General features: G+C 44.9%; 1 protein-coding gene across 2 annotated transcripts in view; it reads left to right on the top strand.

The window, feature by feature from the left end:
* Positions 1-20276, top strand: part of LOC138498038 (microtubule-actin cross-linking factor 1, isoforms 6/7-like) — a 530795-nt gene that overhangs the window by 397695 nt on the left and 112824 nt on the right. For both annotated transcript variants that reach the window (XM_069621876.1, XM_069621877.1), the window contains exons 32-33: positions 17214-17328; positions 17912-18081. In XM_069621876.1, coding sequence (XP_069477977.1) covers positions 17214-17328; positions 17912-18081 — 285 coding nt within the window. The remainder of the gene's footprint in view (positions 1-17213; positions 17329-17911; positions 18082-20276) is intronic.

Below are 20276 nucleotides of genomic sequence, written 5' to 3'. Positions count from 1 at the left end.
GGGAGAAAATACTATAATTCTCAAGAGAAGGGGGAGTGATTACAAGGAACTCCTCCAAAATTACCATTTACCCAGACTACACCATAATGGTTCAAAAACAAAGAGCGAGAGTCGGTCCGACTAAAGAGCGCCTCAGGACGGCAGGAGTGCCATACATGCTCTTATACCCCGCCAAACTTAAGGTAATGAATCAAAGGAAATCATGGTTCTTTGACTCAACCGAAGATGCCCACATATGGATGGACCAGCAGGGCACCCCACAGCAAAGACAGAGAAATCCGAATAACAATGAGAACCAGCCTCGGTGAGAGGGAACACCGATTCTTAGGAACAAGATGTCAACATAAAGTAATGGGACTAAGTCAGATGCAGAGCACGAAGGAGCGACTTGCTCCAATCCAGCTGCGATGGCAAAGGAAAACCACACACTCAAAATGAACGTTCTAAGAGTTTGGATGCCAGTTTGGAGGCATCACGCTGCGGCGAGCCAGTTCCACTTCGGCAGACAGAGCAAGAGAAGCGGCGAGGCCCGAGCAGGAGGAGGGTGGCTGGGCGTTACTTTGGAAGTTTTAGTTCACGTGTTGGTTAGCAACAGGTATGTCTGGGTGGCACAAGGCACTAATGGTGGGAGGGACAATTTATGCAATTACAGAAGAGCTCGAGTGATCGGAGACCGGAAAGACATACAGCAACAAATCAATGGAAATCACCCCAGACGAAAAGGCAAAAAAGACCAAGAGGAAGGAAGAATGCCCCAAGGGCAGGATCAAAGGAGAAGAAACAGGGCGACAAACAAGATGAAGGCTATGGGACAGCAGAGCCTGAGTAAACAATACATATATGGACCCTGATGAGATAACAATAGCAACTTGGAATGTGCGAGGACTTGACGCTTACGTCAAAAGACTCAGAGTGTATGCCTGGTTAAACAGGATGAAAGTCAAGATAGCAATGTTGCAAGAGACTCACCTAACAGCAGAAATAGAGACTCATCTAACAGCAGAAATACACGCCAAGGTGAGCAAGAAATGGAGAGGGCAAGTATATAGCACCACATATTCAAACTATGCAAGGGGAGCGCTAATATGGATTGCGCCGGGAGTACCATACCAGCTAATGAAGCAAGAAAGTGATCCAGAGGGAAGACTAGTGCTGGTACACGGAATGCTAGAAGACAGGGAAATATGTCTGATCAATACCTACACCCCAAACCACAATGCAACAGAATTCTTCAGGAACTTAGCGCCCAAACTGGCTCAATACAGGGAAACCACGTTCATCTGGGCAGGAGATTTTAATTGCACCCTGGACCCACTTCTCGACAGGTCAGACGACAAACATAGGAAGCCAGCACCCCCTACTAAAGAGCTCCAAAGGACCGTCGCACAACTGCAGCTGGTGGACATCTGGAGCCAGGTACACAGAAGCGGGAGAGGGTACACACATTATAGCGCACCTGACAGAATATTCACACGAATAGACTACATATTTACGGGTACTGAATCTCTCATAGAATTCACAGGAATTAACATAAAAGCATGCACACTCTCAGACCATGCCCCGATATTACAACATGGGCACACACCCACAGGAAAACCCCAATAGCAACATGGCGCCTCCGAGTGGAAGCTCTAGGGGAGGGAGAACTTGAAGAACATCTGCATGAGGTGATAGAATATTACTTTGAACATAACGAGAGTAGCGTAGAAAGTAATGCGTTCAAGGTAGTGATAAGAGGGGTGGCAATTGGGAAAACAGGAGGGTTAAAGGGAACAATCATGGAAGAACTGGACAAACTGGAAAGGGAAATAAAAACGGAGGAACAAAGGGCAGAGAGGGCGGGCGAGGAACCCAGGGAACTACTGGAGTTGAGAACAAGATGCATAGAACTCTGGGAGAAATTAGGGAAGCTGAATTATGGGAAATACTTACAGAGACTGCACGCAGAAGGAGATAAACCTAGTAGACTCCTAGCACGGCTCACTAAACAGGAAAACAAAAGAGACCCCATAGTCGTACTAAAAGCTAGAACAGGGACAGAGGTCAGGAACCAGGAAGATATAAACAATTTATTCGCCGGCTTTTATGAGCGGCTCTACGCCCCTAATCCAGAGGTGGAGCTGGAGGACATTGCAGACGCCCTAGCAGAGATAAGACTACCGAAACTAACAGCAGAACATCCCCAACTACTGGGTGCCCTATTACAGTAGATGAAATCGAGACAGTGATTTCCGAGCTCTCCTCGGGCAAATCTCCAGGCCCAGACGGGCTCCTGGGTGTGTTTTATAAGACCTATAAGGGCACTATCGCCCCAAAATTACTAGAAACATACTGTTAGGCAGAAACCTGTGCAGTTCCCTTAGGGACCACTGCAAAAAGTTTAAGACTACGGGTGTTGGCAGTAAACCCAATTGGTAGCAGTCTGCACCACCCAGATTTACCTGGTAGCTGTGGTTGAGCAGTCAGACTTCTCTCAAGAAGAGTTAGGCAGTATACAGAGTATACACATTAGGTACAGAAAATACAGTAGCACAAGCAAACACTGATCAGAGCTTGGGTATAAAAGTATATAATTATTTATTTAAAAACTCAATTGTAAAAATACACTGGTACTATTATGTCAAGCAAGTTCAAACGCAGTCACTAGAAATATATACACCTCCCTGATTAATTATTTGACAAGTCTTAGGAAAAGAACACCACTTATTATCAATACAGAGGTGAGCGCTTAACCAAGATGGCACTCCAATAATTATTTAAAAAGGGAGGGAAAAGGCAGAATTAGGAAAGCACACAATACCAACACTTTTAAAAGAACCACAGCAAGTCAAGAAATGCAGAGTCTACTGTAGAGCAAGAAAGTTCATAGGCCAGGCCCACTCTTGGAGAGAGCAAGGCATAATGTGCCCAAGATCACACAGTTGAAGTACACTTTAAGAGTCTTTGCAGATAGTTCAAAAGGAGTTGGATCAGTTCAGAAAAGTTAGTTAACAGGTCCCAGGTCACCCCAAGATAGAGAGTCAAGGATTTACAGGACACCTTGAACAGTCTGTTGCAAGGGAGACCAGGCGGGACACAGTACCTGAAATGGTGGGGAAGCTCCAGTGGGAGCAGTTATTCCTGGCAGCGGGAGCAAGTCGGTGCTTCGTCCAGGGGAAGAGAAGATCTTGATAAAATACAAAAGGCCATGGGCTTTTGGGGGACTCTCCCGCTGGGGATGATGGGAAGAGCGGCCATTCTGAAGATGGTAGTACTCCCACGGCTCTTATATTACTTTACAAACATCCCGCACGCCATACCCAGAGCTTTCTTCATGAAGTTGAATATAATAACACAAAGGTTCCTGTGGGGAGGGGGGAGGTGTAGGATCACCATGACAACCCTACAGAGGGAGTATGAAGAAGGGGGCATCAGATTGCCAGATTTCGAAAAATACTACTTAGCAGGGCAACTGCAATTTGTGGTCAAATGGCTGGGGGAAGACAAATCAATAGACAAAATACTTTTCCTGCCAGCACTGAAATCATACTACCTAAGAGAAATACCATGCATTGACAACTCCCTGCTCAGGACCCTACCAAATATGCTCAAGCTTGCAACTGATCTGTGGGCGAGGGAGTGGAGACTCCAGAGGGCAAAAGATCCCTGTTCAACACAGATCCCATTAGCGGGATTACTAGGCACAGATACAAATACAGTCGCAACATACAGATCCCAATGGGAAGCCAAAGGAGTAGCGCAAATGGGAGATCTGAGGGAGGACGAACAATGGAGGGAGTTCCAAGACTTGGTGGAAGAATGACATACATGAAGGTCAATTCCTCCTACATAACAGAATAATATTGACAATTACGAAGAGGTGGCAGGAATGGCCAGAGAAAGAGGATACAGGAGGAGAACTCGATGCATGGTACAATGTATCAGAAGGGGGACACACAACCTCCAGGCTATACGAACAATTGCTACGATCCAATAATATGCAAGCGCTACACATAAGAGGACGCCGGGAAGAAGAACTTGGAAGACCCCTTAGCGATCAGGAATGGACCACGGCGCTGAGATACCCCATAAAAGTATTGGGGAACGCAAGGTTCAGGCAAGCACAATTATACACCAGGCACAGGGCGTACCTCACACCTAAGAGGATGAACAAAATGAAGCTGGCAGACCCCTGCACATGCCCCCGCTGCCCTGACGAGGAAGCAGACATGATACACATGTTCTGGACCTGCCCAGTGATACAGGTCTGTTGGGACAAAATCAGACATAAAGTGGCCAGAAGTGGACTCAAAATACAAGCAGAAAACCCTGAATTGTACCTACTGGGCCTCTTCCCAAGAGGAGGCAGACACAGGTCGCACCTTGCAAAAATGAAAGACCTAATATGCATACTAGCTAAACGGCGAATAGCAATGGCTAGTATGCAACAAGGGAAGCCCTGACAATAGACTCATGGTGGGCAGACCTCAGGAAATGGGCAATGACAGAAACGAAGGTGTGGATAAGGGCGGCGCAGAAAGGAGAAGGAAAAGGGGAAACAGGACAAAAAATAACAGCATGGAATTCCCTGATGCAGAATCTATTCGAACAAAGAGAGGAAAGTGAAGAGGACGATCCTAGAAGGGAAGAGGAACAATAGAGAAAAGACACTTGTTGAGCCCCCAAGAACAAGAGGGCATAAATCGAAAAACTCTTAAACTGCCACGGGGACAGAGTCAGCCCAAAATAATACGATCTCCTGATCACTCCGAGATGGAAGATGTGAAGTGATACCCACGCATAATGGCAAACAGCCAGTTATGTTATATGTTTTGTTTGTTTTTCTAATGTTATTATAAAATCAATAAAGAGTTTTTTTTTTTTTTTTAAAAATGCCCAAAAAGATAAGGAAAGTAAAGCAGAAGTCTTTACTTATCTCCATGTCAGGTCAGCAGTCAAAACAGAGCAAGAAGAAAGGGTGTTCCATAGAAGTCTAAAGGAGGAAAGCAGCGAAAAGAAAATCTGGACAGTGCTTTCACACGAGAGCATGTGCTGTGGCTAGCACAGTGCTCTGCAATTAACTGTGCAGCTCAGAAAAAGAACAGTATGCACCTGTTTGGTATTAGTGACTCAGTGCCCTCAACTTGTGGAGAGAGTTCCTGCAGGCGCCGCTGAGTGGTGTAGAGAACCCACAACCAAGGCTCACAAATGTCAATGTGAAGCCTCATTTGCACATGCCGCTGGCAAAACCCTCAATGCTTCGGGAATGGGATTTTTCCTGTGCAATGTGAATATCATTCTTTTATATCATCTTAAGGCTTTAGTGAATGTGGCATCAAAGGTAGGTTTTATAATATCTTCTTTAATAGCAGATGTTGCCTCTTAGCCACTCTCCCTGATCACCTAAGAGCTTCTAGTACTGAAAGACCTGATCCTTTTTAAGAACGACTTTAAAAAGATGTTTAGTCCGTGATGGGTCGGGCAGAGATTTGATCTTGATCAGTCTTGTGGTGCAGCTGGACATTAATTTGGGCGAGTGTAGGGGCAAGTGCACGTAGGATTACCCCAAGGGGAGTTTAGGGCAAAAGGTAGATGGACCCAAGGAAGAGACTGCCTATAGGAACTTTAATCCCTCTGAACCTCAATCTAGGGCCACTCAGTGGAGAAGAGAAAAGCAATGAAAAAACAATACTTGTGTAAAAGAAGAAACCTCTTTAAGCTATTGTCCCAAGCTTGTAAGGAAGTTTAAGTCCCTGTCCCTTAAGGCTCAACAAGTGGTAGCTAGCTTGCATTCGTCAGCCACTTGAATGACCATAAAGATATCTTTGATCTTGAAAGGGAAGATTTTTTAGCGGACCAATGATGTTGGATTCTGGTGCCACCGCGTATTTCATAAACCTACGGTTCACAAAGAAAGTGAGAATTCCATATTCGCTGAAGGAGCCAGAAGAGCAAATTAGGGCAGTTGATGGTGCACAACTCCCATCGGGTCCAATTATGCATGAGACCATACTCCTTGGGTTGGAGATTCAGGGAGGACAATTAGAGGAAATAGTTTTTAAGGTCGTTGGCGTTTGGCAGTTGAATGTGATCTTGGGAGTACCCACTCAAGGTCACCTTAGACTGTTGACCCTGGTGATGAAGTCCCCTGCCTCACTCTGAGGACATCGAGAGAGGTGACCAGGTGGAATGGGTGCATCCGATCTAGTGGATGACAGGCCCGATGGTGAGATGGTGAGCGTCTCCTGGTGACTGTTCTGTCTTATGGAACGGCAGCTACCGTGGAAGAACATACACATGGTAGGTTATAGGTCAAATGGTCGAAATAAATGATCGAAATACAAATTGATCAAAACAATTTGGTCGAATGTCAAATGGTCGACATCCCATGTACACAATGTAAACGGGTCATTGTAATTCGACCAAATTCAATCGACCAATTGTCTGTCGACCAATTCACTGTCGACCATTTGACTGGACAGCCACATGGTAGTTATTTTGGTACCTGTCCATGTCCCAAGTATGTGACACGCTGTTATTGGCACTATGCGGTCATGTGAATTGCATCATTGTGGTATCTCATGAGGAAGAGGTCCCACACATAGGAGTCTTACCTTCAAAATCCCTAACCTAAACTTTCTAGTTATTTAGTCACATGTAGTTGTGGAACTTCACGCGGACCCTTCCTACGGAACTCTTTGGTTACCTTCCTGCTACTAAGTCGTCTGCACTGGCTCTGTCTTCAGCACTGGCACTTGCACGTGGTGGTTGTGATGATGACTTGTTATCACAGATCTGTAGTATCATTTCTGTTCTTCAGATCTGCTGGCTTTGTCTAAGGCAGATATCTGTCACAATCATCATCATCTGTGTCTCTCAGCCTGTCCTCCCCATACATTCTTGTCTCTCCACTAGTTTGCATTTACCAGAATCAATTTGAATTTCTAGTATTCTTTTTTCTTGGAGCCTTTTTGTCACCATCCATGGGACGTCACACCTCATGTGCGGCGTATGAGTAGGGTGACCATTTTGCACTAAGTCTGCATTACCCATTGTTCACTGGTCTCACATTGTGTCATTCACTTTCCTTTCACTTGTCTTGCACATGGCCTACTCCCTCACCATCTTCCTGCGGGCATGGCCTAGAGGACCAGATTCCCCTCACTTCAGAAAGCTTGCACAAGTGACACAATGTTTGCAGAGTGCGGAATCATGTGGTACATGGACAGAGATCTACATAACGCCTTCTGGGTGGTCGCCCTCTGGTCCAAAGCAGTTCAGAAGACCTTGTTGATAGTCTCATGCACTTGTGCCCCCGGGGCAAGCCCTGGCTTATGTGTGCGCACAATGCCCCTGAAGAGCATTAATTCAATGCTTTGAAACATCAGTCCATTGTCTGCCCTGAGGGAGTTGGCAGGCTGTGCACCATAAACAGCTGTTATAGTATTGGTATAATGACATTTGCAGCAGTTGAAGGAAAAAACTCCACTTCTGGCTAATGGGAATATTCATCCAGAATAACCACTAAATGCTAGTCATTCAGTATTGTTCCGGAATCCATGCTAACGCTGTGTCACTTCTGATCGGGGATTCAATGGGGGATATTGTCATTTCTTCACAGCAGTGGCTTGGCACCAGGTGCCAGTCATCGTTGCCTCAACGACATTCTGCTTTCATGTCCTCTACAACCACATTGACCGAAGGACCTATTGGATGGTGGGAGGGATGATCGGTCAGCACCCATGCTCTACACCAGTCACTCCATATTCCTGCAGTTGCAACAGGCATCGTTCTACGATTGCTGGAAGGAGGGGGCTTGTGTCAGACATAAAGGGGACCAAATAGCCTGTAGTCTGTGTCCACTTGATCAGGACATCCATCTGTGTATACATGAAAATGCTTGCAGCCCCCATAAGGCTGCACAAGCTTCCCTCTCTATTTGGGAGCGTATCTGCTCCATTGTCTGTAAAGATTTGCTAGCGTATGTTAAGGTCGTTTTTGTGCAACCCTCTGTTGAGGGACCTACAACCACTGACCTTAACGGAGGTGGGAGGCTAACAGACCTGACAAGAAAGGACATCCATAAACCTTTGAAGAGTAGGTAAGCGTGGATAGAGTGGTGAGGCTCAACTCCCAGGTAGGGGGGTAGCAGGCTGACTCAAAGATACAATTAGTCCACACACACTAAAGCCCCGTCTTTACCAAGCAGCCTATATACTAGGCCACTATCTCAGGTAGGTAGCCAACATACATTTACGGCAGTAAGGGAACAACACAACCTAACAGGTAAAATCCCCTATGAGCCAGCACATTTGTGTATAGTGTCCCACCTCACCTATATATGGGAGATTCTAGACCAGGGATCGGAGTCTAACTTATTTAGGTAAGAGGCGGGCATAAAAGGGAACCGGAGATTCATAAAGTCCCGTAAGGCCAAGACTGACATCACACATTGATTTAGGTCCTCTAGTAAATAGTATTTAAAATAATACAAAGGTACAAATGATGATTATCAGACCAGGGATGTGGGCGAGGTGGGAAATATTACTGCACATAGCGCAAGACTTCCAAAAAATCTGGATACGTTTTTAGCAGACCTTACCATTCCATTCCAATTCACTTCTGTGAAAAATAGTCAAACATTTACTAAAATCATTTTCAGTGTAGCACGTATTCACTTTTACAGGGGTTTTTGGCCTAAAAAATATGTAAAGATGCAGTTCCACACTTGCTTAGATTGCTTCTTACAGAGTTTATTTCCAGATCTTAAGTTACATGTTACCAGACACTACGATAATCAGGTATAGGACATGTATATTAACACAGGCACCCATCACCCAGTGAAAGAGGGACCAACTGACTTAATACAGAACACTCCGCACAGCATTCTCTCACTCATACATCAACATTCCACTTGACACTCACATGACATCCCCAAGCACATGACAAGCTACAGCAGAATCAGACAAGCACTTCACAACACATCTCCCTCCTTACCGAAACACATAAACAAACAGGCACTTCACATACATGCACTTCACAACACATCTCCCTCCTTAACACACACATACACAGCACATATTCAAACGAACACCTGCACGCATCACAACCAGTCTACACCACCGTGCAAGTTTTACAAGATACTCCCACAGCTATGCAATCCCACAACATCCCCTACACTTATCCATCACCATCAATAATAAAACAAATCACCTTCCGTCTGTCCCTGCCACAAACAAACTCTAGACTCACACTCTAGACGCATACCAGCCCAGATCCAAGGCTAAACCTTCCCTACAAACCAAACACCCACTCGTCACAAACGAACATGCTTATCAGGATCCGGAAGAGGCGTCTCATGTATATTGTGTGTTAGGGAGATCAGGAAGGAAGAAGGGATCCCGCACTTGAGGAACGCGACTTATCTCATCAATGCTGCGCAGAACGCTGTAGCGTTTTGGTGTGCAGCAACGCCGTTCCGCCTGTTAGGGGTGTGGGATAGCGGCCAACGGTGGCTAAAACCATTCCACGATGAGGGTGTGTGCAGTAAATGCATGCAGCGCCTCGTTAGCTTATGAGGTTGTGTGCAGTAAATGCTGCTCTGCCCCGATAGCGAGGCATCATGTAGCGGCTAACGGTTTAGCAAATTCTGGTTAAAGTTGGCTAGAACAATACATTGTAATTTTATTGGAAAAAAATGGCACATACGAAGGATAAGTGGCACAATGTATGTGGATGGAAGGTAGTAAGAGTGTTACGCTCTTATGGTGAGAATGTTGCATGAAGGTGGTGTGCAGCAGGTACTTAGAGTACACTTTAACATGAACTTTCTTGAGGATTTGTAGGTTCATGGACTTACTGGACAGCTTAAAGTAAAGTGCATAACTACATGCAATAGAAATATGGTGTGGAATGCATGCGGGTGAATGAGCTAGGTTTACATCTTGAGGATTTTTAGGTGTTGGGCTGGTGAATAACAACATGGACTTGTAGGAATTTAGCTTCAATTCAGGTCATGGACAGGGAAATGTTCTGTGCTAGGAAATAAAGTTCAGTTTAAAATGTTAATGTAAAAGAAATCTCGCATTTTGGTATGGAGATAATGTTCAGTGCGGAATGTGAAATTATTTTTGGTGAAGTGATGCGTTTTACTCTTCACATATGTCAAGATGTATGGGAGTGACTATTATTGAGGCGCGTACGTATGTGTGGGTGGTTGGCACCATTCAGTTTAGATGGTATTGTCTCCAATTTAGTTTAGTGATGTAGCTCAGTTGTAGCGCACACTATTGCAATGTAGGGAAAGTGAGGTATGCACTATTGGGTTCAGGGAGGTGGCGCCTTCGTTGAAGCATACCATGCTGAGATAGTGTCTTTTCTGGATGTGCATTGAGTTTAGGGAGGTAGTGCCTCCGTTGAAGAAAACCGTACTGAGGTAGCACTTTTCTGGTTGTACATTGTTTTTTGAGGTAAGTGCTGGAGGTAGCGCCTCCATTGAAGTTGAGAGGAGGTAGCGCCTCCGTTATGGTGTATACGTTTTGCTGGGTGGTAGCGCCTCCTATAACATTGTTGTGGTATGCCTCAGTGGTGCATCAAACGATGCAGAGTCAGCGTTTCTTTTGGTTGTGTATTGGTGTTTAAGGTAAGTGCTGGGGGTAGTGCCTCTTGTGGGAGTATGACTGAGTGGTGTTTGAATTGTGCACTAAGGTGAATGGGAGTTGTATGTCTGGTGATTTTGAGTGGCACTAGTGCATGGGTAGGAGAAGTCGACTCTTATCTTATGTTAAGGGACAGGTGGTTCTGTATAGTTGAAGTTGTGGTACTGGTTGGGGACGCCCTCCAGTGAACAATGGCAAAAAGGAGAGTAGCTGTCCAAGATGAAGAGGAGTCAGATGATTTGTTTTCTTTGTGTGTTATCTGTCAATCCTGGCCATTATGTTTTGGAGGTCAGGTTTCGACTATGGGACATGTTAGTGCTGCCATTGAGATGAGTGGTTAGGTCAACCCCATGTTTTGTCGGTGGTCTTGGAGATGGCTGGCCGAGCACATTAGGTGTGCTCGATTGGCTTAGTCCATTTATGTATCCGTGTGAGTGTCTGTGATGCATGCATATTTATTGATATTTCATGGTGGTGGTTGTAGTGTTTCGCTGAGTTGTCTTTCTAGCTATGGTGATTCTGTTGTCATCCTGGATGTCTAGTAATGCGTCAGGATGGCAAGCTGTGCTTCAGGGTGGCAGCCTGGAGGCAAGCCTGTGGCGAGGGCAGGCGGAGGGATAAAAGTTATTTTAGTGGGTGTTTGGTTTGTAGGGAAGGTTTAGTCTTGGATCTGGGCTGGTATGCATCTGGAGTGTGAGTCTAGAGTTTGTTTGTGGCAGGGACAGACGGAAGGTGATTTGTTTTATCATTGATGGTGATCTGGATAAGTGTAGGGGATGTTTTGGGATTGCATAGCTGTGGGAGTACCTTGTTGTGAAACGTGCATGGTGTTGTGGACTGGTTGTGATGCGTGCAGGTGTTTGTGTGAGTGCGTGCTGTGTATGTATGTGTTAAGGAGGGAGATGTGTTGTGACGTTCATGTATGTGAAGTGTCTGTGATTTGTGTATGAGTTTCGGTAAGGAGGGAGATGTGTTGTGAAGTGCTTGTCTGAGTGCTGTAGCTTGTCATGTGCTTGGTGATGTCATGTGAGTGTCAGGTGGAATGTTGATGTATGAGTGAGAGAATGCTGTGCTGGGTTTTCTGTATTAAGTCAGCCGGTCCCTCCCTTACTGGGTGATGGGTGCCAGTGTTTATATGTCCTATACCTGATGTCTTAGTGTCTTGTAACATGTAACTTAAGATCTGGAAATAAACTCTATGAGAAGCAATCTAAGCAAGTGTCGAACTGCATCTTTACATTGGCGACAAGGATCTCAGGAAAGAAGAACCCCGGTGCAAAGAAAGCTAAAATTTTTTAAAAAAGACAGAGACTGAAGAGGACTGCTGCGGGGGGTGCAGGAAGCATCAGGACCAGGAGAGAAGAAAAGAACAACACCGCCCCCAAGTTAGACTACCCATCACCCAGGCCTGATAAGGGAGGAGTTTGAGTGCCCCACTGGCCCACCAGCCCGTCATCTAATGGGAGTGCTATGCCTGGGGCCATAAGGGACTTCCAGGGCCAGCAGGAGTGAAGTGAGGCTAGCCCATAAGGTGTCTTCTAAGACAAGTGTCCCGTAAGCCAAGTGAAGTAAAATAAACCGGGTAAAAAGTAGGCGTTTCTCATGTTTCTCTCAGATGTGCAGGTCAATGGATGTGCTGCATATGTAAAATATGTTTCCTGGATCCGTTCGCTCTTGGATGATTAGAGCCACACTTTAAAATGGAAGCGCAATTACCCAATACCCATAGTGCTACTCTTTCAGCTTCAGATAGCACTGCCCCACTGTTATTTTAGGCCACTTTACTGTTGACAATTTCACAGTGTAGGTGGATAGCTCTTCAGTTCTGGTTTCACTATGAAAAGGCTTTGCTTTGATAATGCGTGTTCTTTTTAGTATTTTAGATACTTTACTTCTTGGTAATTAAAAGGATCATGTCTGGATACAGTATATGATTCTAGTGAAAACACAATTGGGCACGCGCAACCTCTCTTATTAAAGGATGCAACCCTGACTTCCTTCAGGAAACACAATGTTTTACACGCGACCTTCCTTTCATGTAGTTTTCACTCTTTGTTAATTGTACATTTTTCTTCAACCTTTATCTGTCGAATCTGGGTGATATTCTTCAAATTTGGACCATGGCAAGTCCGAAATTCAACTCCTCTAAGGTTCATTGGCTCGCCTATGCAGACGACATCGTCCTGATTGACAGGACAGCAATAGGCTTGCAGCACTTATTGAATGGTCTAAGCGACTACACCAAACTTAACGGTCTACAAGTAAATCCAAAGAAGTCCAAAATCTTGGTGCTGAAACATCTGAAAATACAAATTAACTTTGGCAAATGGTTTTTTGAAGGTGAAGCGATTACAAGGGTAGATGAATTAGTCTACTTGGGCTACACGTTGTTTGCTTCACCCTCCGTTAGTAAGGTGGAACTAGAAATAAGATCCAAGGTTGAGAAAACAATACCTCAGATGAAAAAGATCTTCTTTGAGCTGTGCGAATTCTCAATCAAACCACTAATAAATAATTATAGCACAAAAGTAGTTCCAGTGATATTGTACGGACTGGAGGCCCAACCAAAGCTTTGGGACTTAGACTGGCTAAAAGTAGAAGGTCCGATTTGGAAGAGCTCCTTGGGACTGCCTAGTTGTCTTCCTATGCAGGTCCTAAGGTTCGGACTTGGCCTGAAATCATTGCAGCAACACGTAGCCTGGAGATTGCTATCTTTATACAGGCTAATGATAATCCCGCAAAAAAATTCCCTCTATGAAGACTTTAAGTATCCTCTCCAAATGGACGGATCCAAGATTCTTCAGCAGTTGGATACGAAAGCTAAAAGCAACCTGGCACGAGCAGACTCATCGGTAGCTACCCTAAAAGAGAATCCCACGAAAGTAAAGAAAGAAATGGAAATAATGGATTGGATTAAAACAGGGCTGGAAATAAGGCTTGTAAAACCAAAGAACGGTTTTCTAGTAGTGGAAAAAAAACTGGGAGAACTACCTAAATATCTGCTAAAACATCCAAGCAGCGAATCAAGATCTGTCTTTCTTAGGGCGCGCCTAAATCTAATTCATATAGGCGAGATTTTAAACATCAGAAGGCAAAGTCAGAATTTAATATCGTTTTGTAAAATATGTGCAAACCAAAATGAGCAAAACCTGCATCGTTTGCTCTTAGAATGTGAAGGAACTTGGGAAACCAGAGTTCTGCACTTTGGGAAATTTGTCCATAGATTGGAATGCTTGCACTCAGAGAATTTTTGGAATCGTCTGATCTCGGGGCAAAACACCGCCTTGACGATTAAAGTGGTCAGGTTCTTTTAAAACTTGGCCTGATCCAAACAGGCGTTTGGCAGATTGGGATTAAAGTTTCTTAAGAAAAACTGGTTCAACTTAGTGGTAGAATTTAATAACTGGGGAGTAGGTGCAGGTTATTTGGGGAAATGAAGGTTTTCTTCTTCTTTTCTTCTGTTTGTTTTCTCTCATTCTTTCTTTTAAAGGTATGTCTTCTGTTTGGTAGAATTGTAAAAAAGAACTGCACACTCAATGTTGATTTTTAATTGGCAATAAGCTGGTTTTTAATATTTTGTAAAGATCTAATTTGATCAAAACAAATAAAATAAAAAAAATAAAAATAATTGTAAAACGTCAATGTTCGGTATTTGGTAATGGTCTGACAAGTGTTCCTTCTTCTTTATTAAGGAGACGTGACCACTCTGTTAGTCAGCAATAGATGTTACAAGGTTCAACAATGGGTTTAAATACTTTCAAATTCTCACCCCAGTTTTAAAGCTTTCAAGGCAAGCTTGAGCATTACAATTCCATTATTAACCGACTTTAACGCTTTAACTTGCTTTCAACATTACGCAAGCCCATTAGGAGCTGGCTACAGTTACTGGCAAGGATCGCAACGTGTATCTGAATGCCATGCTTCACTCACCGGCTTCAGGGACACTGCTTTTGCTCCGCTTCCCCGACTTCCTCGACCACTACTACCACTTCTAGCTCACTTGGGACCCACATTCTTCTCCAACACAGGTGTCTCCTGCTGGCCACTTCGTTTGGGAGTTTGCTTTTCTCCCGAGACCCTCGGCGTGCCTTCTGCTTCTGGCCTTGATCTCCTGCACGGTCACAGCTCTGCAATTACAGCAACTCAGCTCACATGGGTTAAAACGTACCCTCCAGCACATCTTCCTCTGCGCAGTCTCTGCAATTCAGGTTTTGGGAGAACAGGACTCTCTCAGAACTTGCAAGTGAAATCTGCTGTCTCCACATTCCGGCATCCCTTCTGTGCTCCCACTTCCTTGTGACTTGCCAGCCTTGTGCATCTCATCTGCTACTGCCAGCCTTCCAATACCCGTTCCAGCTCCTTCTACTGCTGCTTTCCTGCTGGGGCCTTTTATGCCTCACAGGCTCAATGATGGGCTTCAGCTGTGGGCTATTGGACTTAATTGCCTGACTCCTGCCTATCTGGAATTGCACAAGAAGCAGCAAACTCTTCAAAATTATCTTTCTTTTGAGCCTAATTGTGCTGCTTTCTCCCTAATGTTCTCTCATTCTTCCTGAATGCACACTGCACAACTTGATGCATGAAGACCTCTTAGGTATTTTCTAGAACATGCGATGGGGCTCACTACATGTATGGTGGTGCAGAAAAAAAATGGCGGTAACATAATTACTGCCACTTTCCCCGCACCACCATTCTACGAGTATGGCCTCTGAGTGGAGGATTTACCTCCAGCATTGCGCTGGAGGTAAATCCTCCCATTGTCCATCGAACAATTGGCAAAATTGGCAGAACTACCGAAAGGACTCTGAAAAAATGGGGATTTATTCCGCCACTTGTAATCCTGCAGTAATTCCACCAGACCAAGTGGCGGTAACAGTAATTCTGTTGGGCGGTATTCCAACAAATCTACTGCTGGGATACCGTCCCAACTGTACCTTTTTTGACTTTAGGAGGCTCCTACCTAGGCCTCAAATCCTCCTAGAAATGCTCACTAGCTGGTAGCTTTGATCTTGCAATGGTTCAAGAAAAGACTGAATGCTCCACCTAAGAGCGTTCATGCTCATTTAATGTAGGCTAAGGCCGCATTGTTTCCTTTTCTGTGCCATGTTCCACCAGAAGCGGTCTGCACGGCATCGACCTGGCCTACCTCTCGTGGCTTCTGGAAACACCTAGAGTGTGATGCTGGAGATGCCTTTTGGAGGGACAAAAATCAGTATTCTTATTTAGTCAGGCTGTCCTTCGCAGATCTTTTTTTCAGTATTTGTTCCATCTGTCCTTTTTAAGTGGTGTGTGCTTTCCAATCGCCCGTAAGTGTGGTGGAAAGTGGAAGTTGCGTAGGATGAGTGCAAGTTACTCACTGTAGGGACTCGTAGTCCATATGGCCCTTCGTCGGTCGCTACTTAAGAGATTAGCCTGTCCTATGTTGATAAAGATACTGGCAGGTGGGGCAGGGAGCATGTGCAAGGTAGGTCCCTATCGGGAGGCGCGACCACATTTGCGAATGCAAAACGGTACTAGGTGAAAAGATCTTTTAAAAAATATATTTTCCTTTAAAAAAAAACGATTTAGAAAGACTGCTTCGTGACCACAGGGAGCAGTCTTTCTAAATCAAACTGTCACGCCTCTGTCGGAAAATGAGTGCGTGCAGGGACTGACGGGCAGGGGAGTTGCTAGGTCTGGAAAAGACCCGGGGCTGTGCTGATGTCAGAAATTTTGGGACTGGGGGCTAGCTAGTCTTTTGGCTGTAGCTCCTGAGATTCTATCCGGGGCTACAACCAAAAGATCAGGGGCTATAGCCCCCTTAGCCCCCCCTAGCAACGCCCCTGCTGACAGGCTCAGCGGGACCCGTAAGCGCAGGACGAGGAGAACGGGTAAATGTGTGTGTATGTGGTTTGGATTATGGGAGTCTTGGGTGGAGAGGAATGAGGTGTGGGCAAGGGCTGAGAGGACGGGGTTCTAGGGGCTTGAAAGTAATAGCGCAGGAAAGGTGGGGGGGGGCAGGAGGAGCAAACGGGGGCTCGGGTGGTGAAACCCGCCGAATTGTAAAAATAAAGAGACGGTTCAATGTAAAAAGACCTCATTATTAAGGTCTCATGAAGTGCGATGAAAAGAAAAACGGGCAATAAAAATCGGTCTTTTTCTCATGAGACCTTAATAATGAGGTATTTTCACATAGAACCTGTAAACATCAGCTTCTTTTGGTTTTTAATGCAGCTAGCTCTGCTCCCAGACTGTTCCTGGAACGACTTTCCATAACTATGGAGGAAAATTAACTATGGACTCGTAGTATAGTATTGTCTACTGAAGTAACTTTTTGCATCTGTTGGTCAGTGTACGTTAGTACATTATCCACTAAGTTGCGATTCATGTGAGCGGGGGATGGCGTTTCATTTTCACCATTTTGGGGATTTAGGGTACTATACACTGCAAGACCTGGGATTAGTAGTCCGGCTAATTATTGCACGTTTATTGATGTTCTGATGCGTGGATGTATAACACTGTTGTGCTTTACCTCCTGTGTGTTGTCATGCAGTGTGTTCTGCCAAAGCCCAGAATGTGCATTAACTTCCTCTGCAGGTGTTTGTGGCAGAGCTAGAGCGAAAGCAGCCCGAAGTAGAGAAAGTGACGAAAAACTGCAAGAAGAAGGTGGGGAGTGAGCCCCGAACTCCCGTCGCACGCAAAGTCTCAAGCAGTAAGGGCGCGTCCAGGCATCTGCTATATTCAGACTGGAAGGGCAAGGACCATGCCCCAGTGGTCTAACATAGCAGAGTGGACCGGTCAAATCCTTTATCTTTTTCCGAAGTTGTATGTTTCTACATCTGTCCTCTTTGCTCACCATCTGATGATACCCATTTGGAGACCTGGGCTGTTCCACATCCATCTTATTTTGATGTTACATTGCTCTTTGGTCAACACCACTGTCCTCAATCCGATGATGCCTCTTTGCATACCCTCAACATTTCCCATGGCAACTCATATTGCTACCAGCCGGGCATAGTCCTAGTCATATTGCTACCAGCCGGGCATAGTCCTAGTCATATTGCTACTAGCCATGCGTAGTCCTGGCCATATTGCTACTAGCCAGGTATAGTTCTGGTTTTATCGCTACTAGCCAGGCATAGTTCTGGTCATATTGCACCAACTACTCCATTATGCTGAATATATTTCTTACAATGTCACCCTTCATCTTATGCTGGTATTGTCCTTGTTTGTGTGTGCACCATGGCCTGCTTGCCTGCCTTTTTTGGCTCACAATGAGTTTTTGGATTTTTCAGAAAGACGAAGTTCATTGAAATCCCCCCAGCCTTCTCCCACAGCGCCGTTGGTCGACCTTGAACCTCAAACCCCACAGATGGCTCAGCTCCTCAACCGCTGGCAGCAGCTTTGGTTCCTCTCCATGGATAGGCAGTGCCGGCTCCAAGCAGCCCAGCAGCGACTACGAGAGGTGAGTCTTGCCAATAGTCTGTGACACAACAGTAGATCAAGAAGGTATAAGGCACAGGCAGCAGTCGCAATTGGCCAGCCCGCGGACACTGGTATCCTGTTTGAATCAAGTAGGAAGGCCTGATGGTAGATGTTCAGCAAGCCTGACCTTGGAGGAGCAAATGTGGGTGTCGTAGGCATAGTAGGGGGATTCTTTTTCAGGTGCTTGGATGCTGTTGCCATGGTGTGGGCAAGTCAAGATGGGCACTCAGCAGACTGATCTCTATTTCCCTCAGTAGGCTCTCCAGCCCCCACAAACATCCCTAGTTCTGATTCCCCTACATCCAGTGTGGCCGATCCCCTGTTTAGTGCGAAGGCTGGATTGAATAGGACTCTAACATATTTTTGGAAAGTAAGGGATTGGTGAATGGAATAGGGCATATAGTAATTCCTGTTACCACAAATAATTTATGGAAATGTGGCTCATTATGAAAAACCTGCCGGTTGGCGTTAACGAAATGCGGATTTCAGGAAGTTCGGCTTGTGGTATTCCGCAAATCCACAACCAGTTTCTTTCACATGTTTGTCATCTATTTCTGCCCTCATTACAAGGATTTAAGTGGATTATGTAGGGTACCAGATCATATCACTGCTGTGCACGTTTATTAAGGTACAAAATGGTCATTTCTGACACTTGTGAATTACAATGCATCAGTGGTGAGAAGGGAGGTCTACATGGAACATCTTTAATCATATATTTGAATAACTTCCCTTGTGTTGATTTATTTAATTTACTTAATGGGTTTTTTTGTTTTTTTAAATTATTTTATTTTCTCTATTTCTCTTCTTTCTTTCTTATTTCTTTTCTCTCTTTCCCTGTCTGCTCTTTTCTTTCCCTCCCTTTTCTCTGACTCTATCTTCTCTTTCTATCACTTGTATACATTGTGTACATGTATGGTTATTGTCTAGATGATGTTGATGTGTTATAATATGATGTTTTTTAATCTTCTGCTTGTTATAAAATCTTCAATACAGAAGTTTTACGAAAAAATAAAGAATGGAGGTATTGTAGATGCACTCTTTTTCACTCCCTTTTGTTGTGTCCATACCAAAACTTATTTTTCTGCATTAAATGGAAGTACTTGTATTTTCCTTCAGTGCAGGATGGAGGTAGAATCTGGAGATTGGCTATGAGGCATCCGTACTGATTACAGGGAATTAACAACCACATGAAGCCTCCTAGGGCATACCGAATGTGCCAGGCCCATAATCAGGGGGGGGGAGTAATATAGGTGCTGGTTCAAAATACCTCTTTTTACCATTAACAAAATACTCCTTATAGGGGACCTACATTTTTTCGGCCAAACTGCTACAGTTCATCCCATGGTTTGTAGAGCGGTCAACGTGATCTTGCCAGCAGCATGCTGGTAGTGTTGGTTTACACTGGACCATGCAGGGAAATCCTCATTCGCAAGTGGGACAGAGCATGGGGCTTGACCTATTGTTTACAGGTGAACAGGCAAGTTGAGCCACAGCTTTCTGCCCAATCAAAGATGGCGCCCAAGCCACGCTTACATAAAGTCATCAATGTAACATTGTCCTGAGTACAAGGGTGACGTTTGAGGGGGAAGAGTCAGAAAGATGATACCACAAATGTATTGTGTGTGGAGAGGAGGAATGTGCAGTGAGAAGGGAGAAGTGACGTGTGAGGATAACAACTTGGGAATGAGGAGGAAAATTAGAAGCTTCGGGCCCGAGTGAAGGGAGGAATGAGGAAGTCTGAAAAATAGACGCTGTAGGCTGGGAGGGATTCTTGCCTGCAGCAAAGACTTCTAGAACGTATGAATCTGAGGAGGGTCTCATGCTCGGGGCCCAGTGTCGCAAGTAATATCTTACCACTCTGCTCGGCTAAAACGTAAATCATGGTGTTCGCCATGTAAAATGTAGAGCTCATTCAGCGCTTTACCTCGTTTTTGGGGTACAAATATCAAATTTGGCCCTCTCCAATTATTAATGACATCCAAGCTGAAGTTAAAGCTTGTGGCTGAGATGAGCTGCACATTTCAGTTTAAAAAAAAACTTTTGGCATATAACTCTTTACTGAGACCACCGTCTGCTACCTAGGCCCTTTGCTTTTACTTACAGTCCGGGAAAACCTTTGGCTAATTGGAGAGATCAGCCTAATAACACAGGGAGTTGATTAGCGTGTGGATATCT

Source organism: Ambystoma mexicanum, chromosome 5q (genome assembly GCF_040938575.1).
Source record: "Ambystoma mexicanum isolate Mex_15411 chromosome 5q, UKY_AmexF1_1, whole genome shotgun sequence".
Lineage (NCBI taxonomy): Eukaryota > Metazoa > Chordata > Amphibia > Caudata > Ambystomatidae > Ambystoma > Ambystoma mexicanum.
Note: the sequence above shows the minus strand (reverse complement) of the source record. Positions and strands in the feature narration are given on the sequence as shown.